Raw genomic sequence first — 15,803 nt, 5'->3', positions numbered from 1 at the left:
AAGCCCTCTCACTCACAAGAGATCATGGCAAGGGAATTAAGTTTATTGGCTTTTGAGTACTATATTCAAATATCTTTGCCAATATGTCTATTGTTTTAAGAAATTTAAAGTCTCTCCTAAGTGATTTGATACATTATCATATAAGTTCCATTATTAGGAAGTTATTTTTTCTAATTATTGGTGAAAGTTAAAGAGACTTAAATGAGCAACTTGGTGTGTTTGTAGAGACTTCTAGAGCAGTATATTTTATTCATTTCTCTCAGATCTCCTTTTAGATAAGTAGATGTGTATCTATGTGTACCTATGTATCTGTGTCTGTGTGTACAAAAGTTAATAGTTTTTTGTTTGTTTGGTTGGTTGGTTGGTTTTTCAAGACAGGGTTTCTCTGTGTAGCTCTGGCTGTCCTGGAACTCACTTTGTAGACCAGGCTGGCTTTAAACTTAGAAATCTACCTGCCTTTGCTGGGATTAAAGGCGTGCGCCACCACGCCCAGCTAGTTAATAGTTTTTAAAAAGCTATTAGCTGGTCTTTTGTTTAATAATTAAATTGTTTTGAACTTGCCAAGTCTGACTTTTGCCTGTACCAAAATTTATTTCCTTATCTTATGATGACCAAGAAGAGAAAAACTGACTTTTCAGTTGTAAGATGGCCATTGACAATCCACACTGAGCAAATGAAAGGACGTCAATTGTCTTCCAGTCATGAAGCACACTCAGCATGGAGCAAATTAGATTTGTCTTCCAGCTGGGACAATTTGTTTAATTTTTTTTCTTTGAGCACTCTCCTTTTTTCTTTAAGAGCCCTAACATGATTGATTGGTGTTTTTGTAAATCTGTTTCACTTAGTTAAACTCCAAATCCTTGGTGTTTTTGTAGTTTTAAATCCCAAGAAGACTTTTGAAAGAATATGATTTAAGAATATTGTTCTAAAACAACTCAAAATTTTTTGTTATATAAAGAAAAACATTTTAAAACACGGTCATTATGTAAAACTTAGAATCAGAAAGAAAAAAATAAATTTGTATGAGGCATGTATTTAAAACTATATTTACAAAAACGAGACGTTGTATATATTGCATTATAAACTTAAGTCATTTAATTATATTTTCAAATTGCTTGGGATGCAGTTGTTTGTTTCTTGGTGGAACTTTTATGTGCTGGGCAAGAAGTACAGCTCTGTCTCCAGTATGTTCTACATCCAAGCATGTGCAAATCTATCCAGAGGATGGAGTGACACATAGCCTAGTTCACGGCACTCAGTAACTGCTACTCATTTTACCATCATCATTATTAATCCATGCATCAATCATTAAGTTATTCATAATCATTTATCGTGTATTTACTGTATGCCAGATTCTATGCTGCAAGTTGGGACTGCTTAAAGTTGAGGAGAAAAGAGAGAATGAGGGCATAGGCATATACAGGGAGAGCTTTAGTTCTGACTTCCTGTGTTTCTAAATAAGAAAGGTACAGTCTTTAAGTGCGTGGATGTGCGTCAGCAACAACAAGGACGAATGGTGCTGGGGGAAGCTTCACACAAGCTGATTTTTAAGTTTAATATGTGTAGCTTCTTGACTCCAGTGGGGGCTATCACTGTCCTCCTTACCAAACTATATTATCTCTTAATAATAGAAATTTTTAGCAACTCTTTCTGAGCTGATTAAATATCAGTGACCTAGTCTTATTATATTTCAGAAGATTCCATTTTTAAAATATATTTTTTTAATTTTAGATTTATATATATATTATATATGTAAATTTTATATTTGTATTTTAAATTTAAACTTGAGAATTCCTCAAGTTTAGAAATTTTAGGGCTTAGGGTTGGGGAGATGGCTTAGTCAGTAAAGTGCATGACACACAAACACGAAGACCTAAGTTTGAATCCCAGTAACCCATGCAAAAGAAACGTAGACACTTGTAATCTCAAAGCTGGGGAGTAGAAACAAGGAGATCCCTGGGTCTTGCTAACCAGCCAATGATTAGTAAGCTCCAGGTTCAGTGAGAGTCCTTGTCTCAGAAAATAAACTAGAAAGCAATTGAAGAAGATACTGTGACTAACACAGACCTCTGGCATATATGCATGCATGCACACACTCAACAACAAAAGAGAAGAAGGCAAGAAATTTTGGATATGAAAAATCTATACTTAACCAAATCTTTCTTGGAATTATTTTCTGCTTTGAATAAATCTATAACATACATATTCAGAAGTTGATATTTGTTCCAAAACAAGAAGGCTGATGAGATGCTTCAGCACGTTTAAGAACTTATATAGTACTCTTGCAGAGGATGCAAGTTTGATTCCCAACACGCATGTCTGCAGGCTCATAACTACCTACAGCTCCAACTCGAGGAGATCCAGTTCTCCTGGCCTCTGTGGGCACCAGCACTCACATGCACATGCCCACACATAGACACATAATTCAAAATAAATCATTTTTAAGAAAGAAATAACTTTACCCTAACTTGTGACTTCTAAAATCCTACCTACCTGTTCCCCTTTTACCTCAATACATTGGGGTTCTCAACCCATTCCTGAATTTGTTAGCCATGGTACTCCTTGTCAAAAAATGTGCACATTGCTTTAACTAACAGCAATGAGTTTGGGCTTTGTAACAGATTTGCAAGAATTCAGTACTTTTTGTGAATGGATATGATATGTGTCATGTAATTTATGTCCTGATAGCAAGGCATTTTTGGTGGTAGTAGTAGTGAAATGGACATTCTGGTCTCCATATTAAAACAGAGGGTTTGCCTATGCTTGCCAAACAGTGAAGGAAAAAATATCAAAGCAGCATATGCTAGAAGTTCCTGCTCTTGGAAAGTGGTGAAGATATCCTTCATCATGGCTTGACTCATAGCTAGTGTGTCTAGTGACCATGTGGGCTCTTGGATAGTTTTATGACTGCTTGCTACTGTCATCCGATTAGTCTGGCCATGAGACATCAATTAGAAATTTGAAGTATGTCTTACAAAGATCAGTTGTTTGCAAGAGTCTGTGGAAAATTATAGAATTTTAAACGTAAGCATCTTTTAATTATCATTTAACCCAGCCTTCTCATCTGAAAGCTTTGGGGAAAAAGAAAAAGGAAAAAACATGCAGCGGATGGATAGCTTGAACAAGGCCTTCATCAAGAGCTGAACCCAGAGCTCAGGTCACTTGCTGGCACGGGCTTTCCCTCTGTCCCCTGCTAAGGAGCTAAAAGGAAAGGCTCAGCAACTCTCCTCCCTTATTATAAGAAGGGATGTGTTTTCTGACCTCCTTGTCTTTTTGGCTGTCACTCAACTTATATAGTACATCATCCCCAGTGTCTACCTCTTTTCATTGTTGTTACACCCTTTTAAAAAGACTAAAATATATCAAAAGGAAACTAAAAGGAGGCACACATGCCTTACCTACCCCTGACACCTACTTTCCCTCCCTGTAACCATGGATTAAAACTAGTATATTTAGTCCTTTCAGAGGTTTTCTATGCATAGGCAATCGGTGATCTATCAGTGAGTGCCCTTAATACAATAAATTACACTGGAATTGTAAAAAAACAGGGCTGGGAATGTAGCTCAGAAGTTAAGAGTGCCTGCCTAGCTTGTGTGACATTGTGAGTTCCTTCTTCAGCCCCACAAAGCAAAACGATAAGAAATAAGGTGTGACAAGCAAGTATGCCACTCTCACTGTCCCCACTAGGCTGTCATCACTTATTCTGAATATTATTCATGTTAGTGTAAAAAGAGTTGTCCCATATCTCACAGAAATCCTTTTCCAATGGCTGGACAGAATTCCATTGTATAGTTGCATCATCGCCTTTTAGCCATTTCTCTGCTCTGGTTAGCCAAGAATTATCAAAGCCCTAGGAAGCTGGAGTCTCCTAGACATTTTTTTTTGAAAAAATGGAGTATGGGGTTCTTTAAAAAAAAAAAACAAAAAAACAAAAACAAACCTTAAAACAAAAACTTTTTTTTCAGATTTATTTTTGTTTATGTGTGAGTTTTTGTCTGCATGCAATTGCTTTAAAGGTCAGAAGAGAGCACTGGAACCCTAAAACTTTACCTTGTGAGCCATCATGTGCATGCTGGAAACTGAGCCCAGATCTTCTGCAAGAGCAGTAAGTGCTCTTAACTGCTGAGCCATCTCTCTAGCCCCAAGTATGGAGCTCTCAAGTGGGAGGTAGAATGAGGAAGGGATTGAAAATAACAAAGTCAAACTATCTGAATTCTTAGGGGTATATTTGGGTAAGACAATAGGAGAGAAGGCAGGCTTTTGTCCGTCAGGCAAGCTGCTAGACTTAGAGCTGTGGTCTGGTATATTACAGAGTGTGTGTGTGTGTGTGTGTGTGTGTGTGTGTGTGTGTGTGTGTGTGTGTGTGTGGTCTGATTATATATAATCTTGATATTATGCTAAATCACCAAAGGGCCACTTATCCCCCTCCACACACACACACACACATTGCCCCCCCCCCCACCAGCTTCAGCCCTCTCAGCTCTGTGTCTGTTCAGCAGCAACTGAACCCTTCTACCTCCACTCCCCTGATAAAGACAGGATTATTTATCCCCAGCTTGTCTGTCCAGACTTCTGGGTAAGATAAGGAAGTGATGGATAGTATGTCTGCAGACTCTGGGATCCTTTTGCCTTCCCACCTAGATGCCAAACCTGAAGTTGTTCTTCCTACCCTTCTATTAGGGATTCAGAGCATATCTTGCTGCAGTTTGGTCCTTTAGATTAATGGAACCTGAAAAGGTAACTTCATACTTCTTTATCAGATTGTTACTTGTTTTCATGGTTCACCAAGTGACAGCTGAAGTTACCCAGTGAGCTGTGAACATGAACTTGGGGTTAGGGGAAGGGTTGGGAGTAGAGAATAGAAACGTGAGTGAGATAAAGGAATTTTTATCCATTCCCTTTCAGAATTTTGGCTGTATACTGAGCATTCTGGTCTGAGTTAGAGGTTATAGCTTCTTGGATTTTCTTCTATATGAAACCCTTGAGATTCCTGGGATAACCTTCCGAAGACAGGCCTTTCAGGGTTGTACTATTAGCAATGAATATTTCCTAGAAGCTTTTCCACTCTGGGTCCTAAGTATGATTCCAAACCTGCAACTAGGCATTGGATGGGGATTAGGATATCATCCAGGGAAGGCTGACAGCAAGTGAGCTGACAGCTGGAACAGATGGAAAGAGAAAGGTGACAAGAGAGCCTATTTTCATGCAGATGTTCTCATGCAAAGGCATAAAGGATCAGAGAACAGGCCTTAAATAAGGCAGCAGAAATGACTTAGCATGGCATTTGTTTCTGGTTTGTTTTATTTAGAGTAGAGGCTGGGTTTATAATTGCAAGGAGCAGTCTATACAAAAGAGAATGAGATTGTTCACCATTTATTCATTCTTCATATTTATTAAGTTTCTACTATCTGGCACTAAGCATCATGAAATTATCAGAATAGTCAATGAGATGGTCTCTGGATAGGAAGACAGCAGAGGGATAACCCTTCTGTGATAGAGCTATATGAAAATGGTGCCATGGGGATTTACAAGTTACCCATGGGGCCACTTGGGCAAGCATAAGAGGTCCTGGGGCCATCTCCAAGAAAAGCAAATTTCCCTTTGTTTTAAATAGGAAAGAAGGGAGCAAGCTCTTAGTTAAAACTTCATACTGTACAAAAAAAATGTAGAGTAAGGATTCAGAACTTTTCACTTTATATTTATCATTAATGAAATGGTAATAGTCATAAAAATCAAGGGCTTGGTATACAGTTCTTTTTCTTTTTTTAGTTAGTGCACAGTAAAAGACAGAACTATTATTATTAAAATGTTTATTCATTGGAGCAAAGCCTTGTCTTTCTATGACTTATGAATCATGCTCTGAGAGACCTTCCCATTCACTTTTAAGTTAAACACCATCATATGAACCAGTGCATCAGGAGATAGCCAAGGCAGACTCAGATCCTCAAGCATGGCTGTAGAAAAAGAATCCTTACCTCCATTACCACCTACTAGCCTGCAGTGATGCTCTCCCTCTCGTAGGATTGTCTTATCTCCAATAAAGAACTACTACATCTTCCTCAAATATGGGTAGAATTAGTATGAGAGTCAGATGAGAGACTGTGTGCTAAAGTAGTCTAAAGCCTTCTGGGTTGCTGTTAATGTAAAAAGAATAACTACTATGAAAGTCTGTTCTGCTTCTCTTTGGCTCTTGAATGTAGTAGATGGAACATTTTATAATAATGCTTCAGAGCACATACCATTCTGTCAAACTGACAAGATATTCCTGGAAAGACACATCACACAACTGCTTACTCCAGATAGAGAACCTATGACAGACCATAACAGGGATACCACCAATGTCCTACTTGTGAACCAGTGAGGTTTGGGGGGCTTGCCTATAAGAGCAGGAGTGAAATCTCCATCCCAAAAGCTCTCAAAAGCTGGGCACCTGGGGAACACTGCATAGCCTGTGGGCAGCTCAACGGGTTGAAGAGTATCCTTTCTAGGTGGCTTAGTCTGAACCTCTTTCAGGCAGCTCAGCTGGTCTCTGGTTCTTTTCAGGCTGCATGGCTGTCCCCTGCTTCTTTGTAGCAGCTGGGCTTGTCTGAAGTGACTCAGTAGTCTATACTGTTTACTCTTGGGAAAGGGGCCTTCTGGATCTGTCCAGTTTTAGAAACTTCCTGGGCCTGTTTTTGAGTTTTTAACTTCCTCTCTTATGGCGCTTCCCTGGGAAGTAGGTTGTTTGATGGGGTAGGGGTGTGGGGAAACACCTGCTGCCCAACAGATAGTGACTCCGTCAGTCTTTTTGACCTTTGAGCAATTTCATTAATCTCTTCACACCACACCACCTTCTTTCATTACTCAAGTAAAGTAATGATATTAGTAATTTATGTAGTTAGGATTTGAGGAATTATCCAGTTAAGCATAGTCTCTCACAAGCCAGATGAGATGTCAAAATGGAAATTACAACAGCAGTCATATTGCACCTGCTATTGCAAGTGTGGCGGCACGTCTTACGTTGTGCTTGGCATCTGTAGGTACATGTGCTAGGTGTCAGCCGCTCCAACTGAGCACTCCAAAACTCCCAACTTTTCAAGAAGCCTAGAATAGAAGATGTGGCTTCTTAGGGTCTGGCTTATACAAGGGGGCTCTGCAGGTTAGGCTTACCACTGACACAGCTGCTAGAGTGATGAAATGCACCCTGGGGCGAGCAGGATATCAAGCTAAGCGGCAGACAGCAAGTGCATGTCTTCACACCAACAACACTGATGCTCAGGAAGGTTGTCCACGCTCCCTACGCTCTCATTCATTACTGGGACTAAAGGAGACAGATGGAGGACTTTACTTAGAGAACAGTTTTCTTATACAGGCTATCATGAAATTCATAGGAAAATCCTATATAGGATATGCACCTACCATGAAAATCAGCACAGAGAGAGAGAGGGGGGGAGGGAGGGGGAGAGTGGGGGGAGAGAGAGAGAGAGTGAGAGAGAGAGAGATTATTTTTAAATCTTAATGTTAATGGACTTGCTTGAAATTTGAGTCAGAAAGTGAGAAATCAAATGACCTCGCAAAAGTAATATTCCAGCTGAACATTTTTATCTTGTGTTTCTTCCGGAATCTAAGTTCTCTTGTTTCTCCTCTTCCCTTACAGAAAATGAAGGAGTACTTGGAGGGTAGGAACCTCATCACTAAGTTACAAGCCAAGCATGACCTCCTGCAGAAAACCCTGGGAGAAAGTGAGTGTGAGCATGCTCTGCTGGAGGTTGGTAGAGCAGTGAGGCCCAGGGCTCTCTTCCTAAGCATGTGCCTCCAGTCCTCAGCCAGCCAGCCCCAACTGGTTATATGAATGTATTTCTCTTCCTAGACTATTCAGTGGCTGCTTGAGCAGTGGGAAAACAGCAGTAAGACACGCTAATGTTCATCATGTTTCTTTAAACAGAACACATGTACCCTCTACCCAGACCCTTCACCTTTCTGCCACATGTGTAAAGGAGCATGGGGCCATGGCCTCGCCATACACTTGTTAAGACTTCAGGCCTGGGGAGAGAGAAGGCCCTCAAATGAGGAGGATGGACAGACTTGTTTCTTTAGCTATCAGGGTGAACATTCATTTCCTTTTACTTAAGTGGCAGCCTTCTCTCTACTGTGGCTGTACTAAGACCAAAGTGCTAAATGTATTGTCTCATGTCTGGCAATAATCTTACCCAGACACTGGAAAGTACTGAGGCAGAGAACTGGACAGACATTCTGGACTTTCTCTCCCCAGTCAGCCGTCAAACAGAAGGCGGAGGTTGAAAGAGAAGCTTCCCTGAGGTAGTTTGGCACCCTGCCCAGGTCTCCTGCCTAGCTCTCAGCATCCTATGATTAATGGGATTTCCAGGTTGGGGATGCCCCTGAATGCTCTGCCCCTCCCCCTTACCCCACTGGTCTGTCCTCCACAGGGAGCACGTGCTCTCCTCACTGACAGTGTGCTTGCACTCATACAGAAAAATTAACACTTAGAAGTAAATTCTCGAGCACTGCACAGACAGACTGATGTAAAGCAGAATTCACAAGACATATTGGCTTTTTAGCTCAAGAATTGAAATATCCCATTTTTCAGACCAGACTAACCTACCTACTCTTCTTGCCCTGCCCTTGTCCTGCCCTGGACAATTCCCCCAGACCATTTCTTTTCTCTCTAGCATCTTTGACCTTGTGATTTTTTTTAAATGTTTGCTTTAATGTGAAGGAAAAAAAAAAAAAGCCTTTCAGTAACTTCTGATCTTTTCCTACCTAAGCAGTTCAAGTCTAGGCATGAAAACCAGATTTGCTTACAGAAAGTCTCTACTCTCAAGCTACCAGATTGCCATATGGCAAGTTAAAGGAAAGATGGCCCAGAAAAATTACCTGAAGAAACTTATTATGATTTCTTTTTCTCAAAACAATCTCAACACAGCCTGGAAGGCAGGCAAAAGGCTTTGGAGCCATGCGTATGTGCATGTTTATACACATGTATGCACCAAATCATGCTATTCTAGAGGGGTGGAGGTTGACCACTGGGGCGCTAAATTGCCATAATTTAAAGATGACAAGTTCCAGAGATAGAGAAAAATAATAGCCATAAATCACCCTGTGTGCACATCATCATGTCCCTGCCTTCTGTAAGTATTTGTCACCATAATGCAAGAGCCTCTTGTTCTTGCCACAGAGGGATAATTGATATGTATGAATATTCCAGAATGGAAATGGGACAGATGTTGAAAATAATGGCTCAGAATAATATTTTTGCAAATGAAAGCCAAGCCTTTGGTAACAGAGCTGTTAAAGATTGGGGGATGGTGTTGCTGAAAATGAGCTGAACTATCTTAACAATTAGCAACACTAAATGAAAGAAAACCCTGCCTTCCCCAGCCCTCCGAGCTGCCTTTCCTGGATCTCGAATAAGGAAGATGAGTTGATCTCATCCTTCCTGACTCAGGGCCTGCCCGAGTCTGCCACTGATTTAGCTAAGGCAGATCAAGCTTCATTAACTGTTGGCCCAAAGAAGGCCACATATTACATCATGGTTTATGCATACATATGTGCATAGTTTTGTTAAATTTTTTCATACCAACTTTAAGGTTTTCTATTTCGTCTTTCAAAACTCTCTGTGGCCGGTGAAAATCTTACCGCCTGTCATTAGATTGAAAGACATCATTTGCTACCCATGTGGGTATTGTTATCCCTGCCTTACTTTGCCAGTTAACAGGGGAATTTAGTATGCTTCTAAAACAAGAACCTACATATCTTCTCCTTCCTCTCTCCACATTTCCTCTTCTCCTCTCCAAAGTCAACTCTGTGTGTGTGTGTGTGTGTGTGTGTGTGTGTGTGTGTGTGTGTTCATAAAGTGACAAACAAGCAAGTTTGTCCCATGTCCTATATCCCAAAGCCTACCTCTCGCCACCATTACACACACTCAGCACATAACTAAGGAGCTGAGTCTCAGGTCTGGGAAGGCAGGCTTACCGTAAGCGTTTGTTCTCTAAGGTATGATTCGACTTGTTCTCCCACACATGCATGCCTATTTTCTCATTAGGAAGTAGAACTGATGAGGTTCAGAGAACCTGGAGCAGCAAAGTTCCTGCCCAAAATGAGATTGGGGCATCCTTTTCTTTTCGGCCTCTGGCTCCCTAGGAAGATATGAAGGGCATGGTTATTCTTAGGGTATACTGGTCTCCCCACCCCTTCTGCTTCAACAAATGCATGTTACCCTTCTCTTTCCACAGGTCAGCGGACAGACTGTAGTCTTGCCAGGTAAGTGACCCTGAGAAGGGATAAGGATAGGCCCCTGGGATAGAGCCACCTGGGAAAGAGCCGTAGCTGTGCTTGTAAAAGATACTGGATGGCTTTGCAAAGGAGTGGCCTGAGGCAGCAGTTGCTTCCTTCTCTTTGCCTTACTAATCCCATCTCCTTTCAAGTGGCTGTGGAGTTGCTGCCATTTAGGGTAGTCTGAGCAAAATAATGTCATGGGAGTTGTCCCTTGATTAAAAATCTTCAAGAAACTCCCCAAAGCTACAGTACTGCAAAGAAAATAAACACTAGACTCTGGATCTTGATAACCTCCTAGTTAGAAGACTTCAACATGTGACCTTGGAGAAGTCTCTGATACAAAGAAGACTAGGTGATAGTGTTTAACCTGAGATTTTTTTAAGTGTATGGAGAAGATGATAGGAACTAATTAGTGACTGTTGTGGTTAATGAAATATTACATTGCTTTGACTTGACAAATAGCACTGGGAGAAATCTTTGCTGTTCAAGTATGCAGTCCTTCCAGTCTTCCTCCACCTTCTCTCCCTCTCCACCTCAGCCAAATATTTTCCCTCACAGTCATAATGGTGCTATGGGCTGGCAGAGAACAAGACATTCATTCAGCCAGCACCCTGAGGTGCCTGAAAATGTGCTGCTTTAATGAAGCAGATTGCCTTCTCTCAGCTCATACAGTCGGGAAGCCACTTACAGTTACAGGCTCACTATTTACTGATGACTTAATCTGATTTTCATCATTTTGTCATAGTGGATTAGAGCTGAAGTCCTGTTACTATGCCATTCTTGAGGACTGGAGGGAGCTAAGAAGATAAAATTCTGTAGGACCTGTCTCCTGGTGGTATAGTCTTAGCTTCTTCAGAGGTACCACATCTCTGGAAAGGCTAAGAAGAGCTGCACTGATTTCCCATGCTGTTTATCCCTTTCCCCGTGTGTGACCTTGGACTATCATCTCTCCTCTCAGAATATCAGCCTCCTCTTGTTGAAGACAAGAGCATTTTGTTAGCTCAGAAAAGCGCTATGATTTCAGCAAGGAGCCTTAAGAGCAGGCTGGCAGCAGAGTGAGAACAAGGCCCAGCCTCCCAACCCATCTCCTACCTTCCCCAAAGCAGGGCGGTGCCGTCCACCTCGTTGAGTAGTGTGCTTCTTCTGTGTCTGATACCCTTAGAGAAAAAGGCTCCTACAGCTAAGCACGGCTTGAAAAGCACTGACAGAGGCCCCCGAGTTCCTTTCAGTCTGAATGTCCTGCCATCTAAATAAAAAATAAAACTTAATTAATTAATTTAAGTGGTCCTTTTCTTTTTCCCAAGAGACTCAAGGGAAGATGTATCACTCTTTGGTGTTTAGTTTTTGTTTCCTTTCATACAGAAAGATCTTTACATAGTCTAACATGACTCTACTACAGAGTAAACTATTTGCCGCCTGTTTAAGTTTTGAACAGTGATAGGCATTAAACCAGGGACCTCTATGCTTTTATGGAAGAATAAAGTTTATTAGGCTTTTGTTGGGAAATAACTTGGCAAGTCTCTTGGCTTTTTCTGGAACTGATCTTAAAATTGTGATATGTTTCATTACCTGCTGTTACAGTTGTTTTACATGATTTAAAGCTTTAGTTCTGGATTTAGGAGTGATTGTCTCATTCTGTCCCCTTTTTCTCTGTTTCCTTCCTGTTGCTGGACTGGTCCTTTCTGATTTGGTGGGGCAACCACAGGCGAAGCTCAACTGTGAGGAAACAGGTAAGAGCCCAGCAGAGCCAGACTGTCCAGCCCAGCTCATGAAAATCGTATACCTCCCTGAGCCATGATGAATTCCATACCATGCCTCTGGCCTCATGCTCATACGTGGCTGCACCTTTAGTTACAGTATAGTTAAGATTGTGGCAACCACCAATTCCAAGTTTTGGGGAATTATCATAGGCTTTGTAATCCGGTCTTCTCCTTGTCAGATCTCCAGGAAATCCAACACCATTGAACTTACAGATTAAGTTTGATTTAAACTTGGACAAATTGTTCTGTAACAGCCAATGATGTCCTTCTCTATGAGAACATAAAGAGGCCTCACACTTCCTTACATACACATTAATAACACCAGCAGCTCAAGCTAGCTGATCCTCAATCTAAAACGTCCTACTTACTAAAGTTTGTAGGTCATCTTAGATGTATTCCTGACATACCCTAATAATATAGATATGAACCTGTTTTGAGAGTGAAACAAAAGAAGTGCTCAGCTCGACAGGTTTGCACTGACTTTCACCAATATATGAAAATTCACCCCTGAGCCAGTTCTTACCCATGTTAGGAGGAATCTTAGCAGTGGCCTTGAGTAATCCACATCAGGGGAAATCTCAGTACAATTCCTACTTACTTTAAAAGGAAAAAAATTTAAATGAAGTATATTTTTGCAGTAGCGAAATTCCATTCACTAATTATAGTCTATGGTAAGTAGTGAAGTGACTTCATGTTCCCTAAGCTTCTCACACCAGCTTTGCAGGAGGGAAAGTCAGCAAGTACAGGGTGGAAGGCAGGGCTCAGAAATAGCCTTCTGTCTGCCCAGGAAAAAGCTGATCCAGGCCTTTTTAAAATGTCATTTGCAGGGGCTGGAGAAATGGCTTGGTGGTTAAGAGCACCGAGTGCTCTTCCAAAGGTCCTGAGTTCAATTTCCAGCAGCCACATGGTGGCTCACAACCATCTGTAATGCCATCCAATTTCCTCTTCTGGTGTGTCTGAAGACAGCAACAGTCTACTCATATAAATAAAATAAAATAATTCTTTAAAAAAGTTGAAGTTGATAAAAATTATATTTAAAAAAAAATTATTTGTAGGGATGGAAAGATGGCTCAGCAGTTAAGAGCACTCGCTGCTTTTCCAGAGGATTTAAATTTAATTCCAGCACCTATGTCAAGCTACTTACAGCTGCCTGTAAGTCTAGCTCCAGGAGATCCAACACCATCTCTGGCCTGTTGGGTACCTGCATATATAAGTAGCATAAATACACAAATAACTATAAATATAACTTTTTTATGTCAGTTGTAATGCACAGAGGCCCTAGACTCGGGGTAGTCATCAGGTACAGAGGGAACAGGGTTTCTGCGCTGTTTCCAGCGCCAGCACTCTCTTCATGGATCTGATTACTCTGCCGTGGGGGGCAGTCCACTATGGTATTCACTTGACACAGCTTTGTTGTCTCCTCAACTTCTCAATCCATTGAAGATTTATTTATCTCATGTGTATGAGTGTTTGGCCTGCATGTATGTGTTTACATTATATGCATGCCTGGTGCCTGTGTGAAAGGGAGAGGGGGGTGTCAGATCCCCTGAAACTGGGGTTACAGATAGTTGTAAGTCACTGTGGATTCGAATCCACTGAGTGGATCCTAATCTAGACCTGGGTCTTCTGCTAAGGCAACAGGTACTCTTAGTTGCTTAGCCATCTCTCTAGCCTTCATCTTCCTCTTGACCATAGATGTCATTTTCATAAGAAAAATCAATCTTTTCTTTCTTTTATTTTGTTCATTTTTTATTATTATTTTAAGTGCAGCATCTTACTTACTGTACAGTCCAATTTGACTTTGAACTTATGATCCTGATACCTCTGCCTCACAAATTCTGGGGCTACAAGCATGTGCTAGCAGGCCTGGCTATACATTTTTTAAATGATAAAAATTTTACTGTAACTTTCTACCATCTTATTCCTATAACTCTTTTTTTCTTCTTTCTCTCGGGGTTTCTCTTAAAACTGGAGAGGAATAGAATGTCTCTCAGAGATAATTTATTGCATTTAATAGACATAATAAATTAATAGGCATATATCTTATAGACTAAGCAACCACTTTTCCTTTATTACCAAGAATAGGCTTGAACTTGAAATTTATTTCTTTTCATTTCTGATCTAACTCTAGACTTCCCGCTTAGTCCTAGGGCTTGCATGTGGGAGCTCTGCAGCCTCTGCTGTAGCTGCAGGAGTGCTGCAGTTTGGTAGGTAGTATCTGCCCCTGACTAGGGTCACCATCAGCGGGGAGTGGCACCTACCTGCTTTGCATGGCATATTGCTACACTAAAGCATTTGCAGGCAAGGTACCAGATTTGCATCAGAGTTCAGGATTTACCACATCCAATAAGCCCCTTTAATTGGCTTTTCTTATAGTTTCTCTCTGTCAAGAAGTTTTTCTTAAATGGTAAGAATAGTAAAATCAGGCTGGAGAGATGGCTCAGCAGTTAAGAGCACTGACTGCTCTTCCAGAGGTCCTGAGTTCAATTCTCAGCAACCATATGGTGACTCACAACCATCTGTAATGAGATCTGGTGCCCTCTTCTGGTGTGCAGGCAGACATGCATGTAGAATACTGTATACTAAACAGATAAATCTTAAAATAAAATAAATAAATAAATAAATAAAATAGTAAAAGCATAATTTAGAAGATCTTGTTCATATAAATAACCAGAATATCAATGTTTGTTTCTTATAAATCAGTTAAATAAGAGAAATAATCTGGAGATTTGTTTTCCTGTAGAGACTAAGTTCAAACCAGCCCAGACCTTTCCTATGCAGGAGGGGACCCCTGAGCCGTTAGTCACAGGCCTCCTTGCTCCACTCCAGCCCTTCCTTTCCTCTCCTGCCCATTACTTCCCTCATTTTCTTCCTAATCCTGCTTCCTCTGATCCTTGACATTTAAGTGTTCCCTTAAGTGTGCTCTACTTTGTGCTTGTCTCTTTTTTAAAAGATTCATTTGTTTTATTTTATATATATGGGTGTCTTGCCAACATGTACATCTGTGGGCCATGTGTATGCAATACCCATGGAAGCCAGAAGAGGGCATCAGATCCTGTGGAGCTGGAGTTAGAATGGTTGTTAGTTGCCATGTGAGGGTTGAAAACTGAACCTGGACCCTCTGTAAGAACAAGTGCTCTTAACCACTGAGCCACCTCTCCAGACTCAAGCATCATGCAGTATCTACATGTATTAAAATACATAGTATCCCATTAATACATACAGATTTTATATACCAGTTTTAAAAAAAAAAAGTTTTAAGACGAAAAATTTTAAAACCAATTAATACTAAAAGAAAGAAACTTTGCCAAACTATGAATATTTGTCTTCCTGATAGTTTTCTCCTGTAAGTTACTGACTGCTGCTCTACTCTCTTTCCAAATTATACCAACTGTCAGTTCCATCCAGCTTCCTTAATCTGATAGAATAGGAATTTGCCCTGACTATCCTTACTAGTCCTTTCCAACTAAGGTTATATGAACAAAACATTGTGAACCAAATAATGAAATTGATGATTGACATTGATTTTAACATTGCGAAAAGAAGGGAAGAAGAAAAAAAGCAATGGATGAAAAATTTATAGGAAGTGCTGGGAAAGTTGTATGTAGTTCTTGTAGGTCTTCGTGGGTACATTGAGAACACATAGGCACAGCTGGGGAAATGAATTCTCTTGTGGCTTAGAAACATCACAGGTTGCAGCAAGGACGATCTGAAGCCTCTATGCTCTTATTCCTCACTAGACTCTGCCTTAGACACCATTCTAGCCTT

At 40.7% G+C, this 15,803-nt stretch overlaps 1 protein-coding gene and 1 long non-coding RNA gene across 8 annotated transcripts in view; one reads left to right on the top strand and one right to left on the bottom strand.

The window, feature by feature from the left end:
- Window positions 1–15,803, bottom strand: part of LOC147006118 (uncharacterized) — a 99,973-nt gene that overhangs the window by 38,978 nt on the left and 45,192 nt on the right. The window contains exons 2-3 of the long non-coding RNA XR_015047731.1: window positions 11,368–11,521; window positions 9,973–10,136 (exon numbers count right to left, since the gene is read on the bottom strand). This is a non-coding gene — a long non-coding RNA (uncharacterized LOC147006118). The remainder of the gene's footprint in view (window positions 1–9,972; window positions 10,137–11,367; window positions 11,522–15,803) is intronic.
- Window positions 1–15,803, top strand: part of Srgap2 (SLIT-ROBO Rho GTPase activating protein 2) — a 239,620-nt gene that overhangs the window by 189,558 nt on the left and 34,259 nt on the right. For all 7 annotated transcript variants that reach the window (XM_029477380.2, XM_021172064.3, XM_029477361.2 and 4 more), the window contains 3 exons: window positions 7,637–7,721; window positions 10,233–10,260; window positions 11,981–12,005. In XM_029477380.2, coding sequence (XP_029333240.1) covers window positions 7,637–7,721; window positions 10,233–10,260; window positions 11,981–12,005 — 138 coding nt within the window. The remainder of the gene's footprint in view (window positions 1–7,636; window positions 7,722–10,232; window positions 10,261–11,980; window positions 12,006–15,803) is intronic.

This window comes from Mus caroli, unplaced genomic scaffold, assembly GCF_978045245.1.
Source record: "Mus caroli unplaced genomic scaffold, Mus_caroli_1 scaffold_1, whole genome shotgun sequence".
Taxonomy (NCBI): domain Eukaryota; kingdom Metazoa; phylum Chordata; class Mammalia; order Rodentia; family Muridae; genus Mus; species Mus caroli.
Note: the sequence above shows the minus strand (reverse complement) of the source record. Positions and strands in the feature narration are given on the sequence as shown.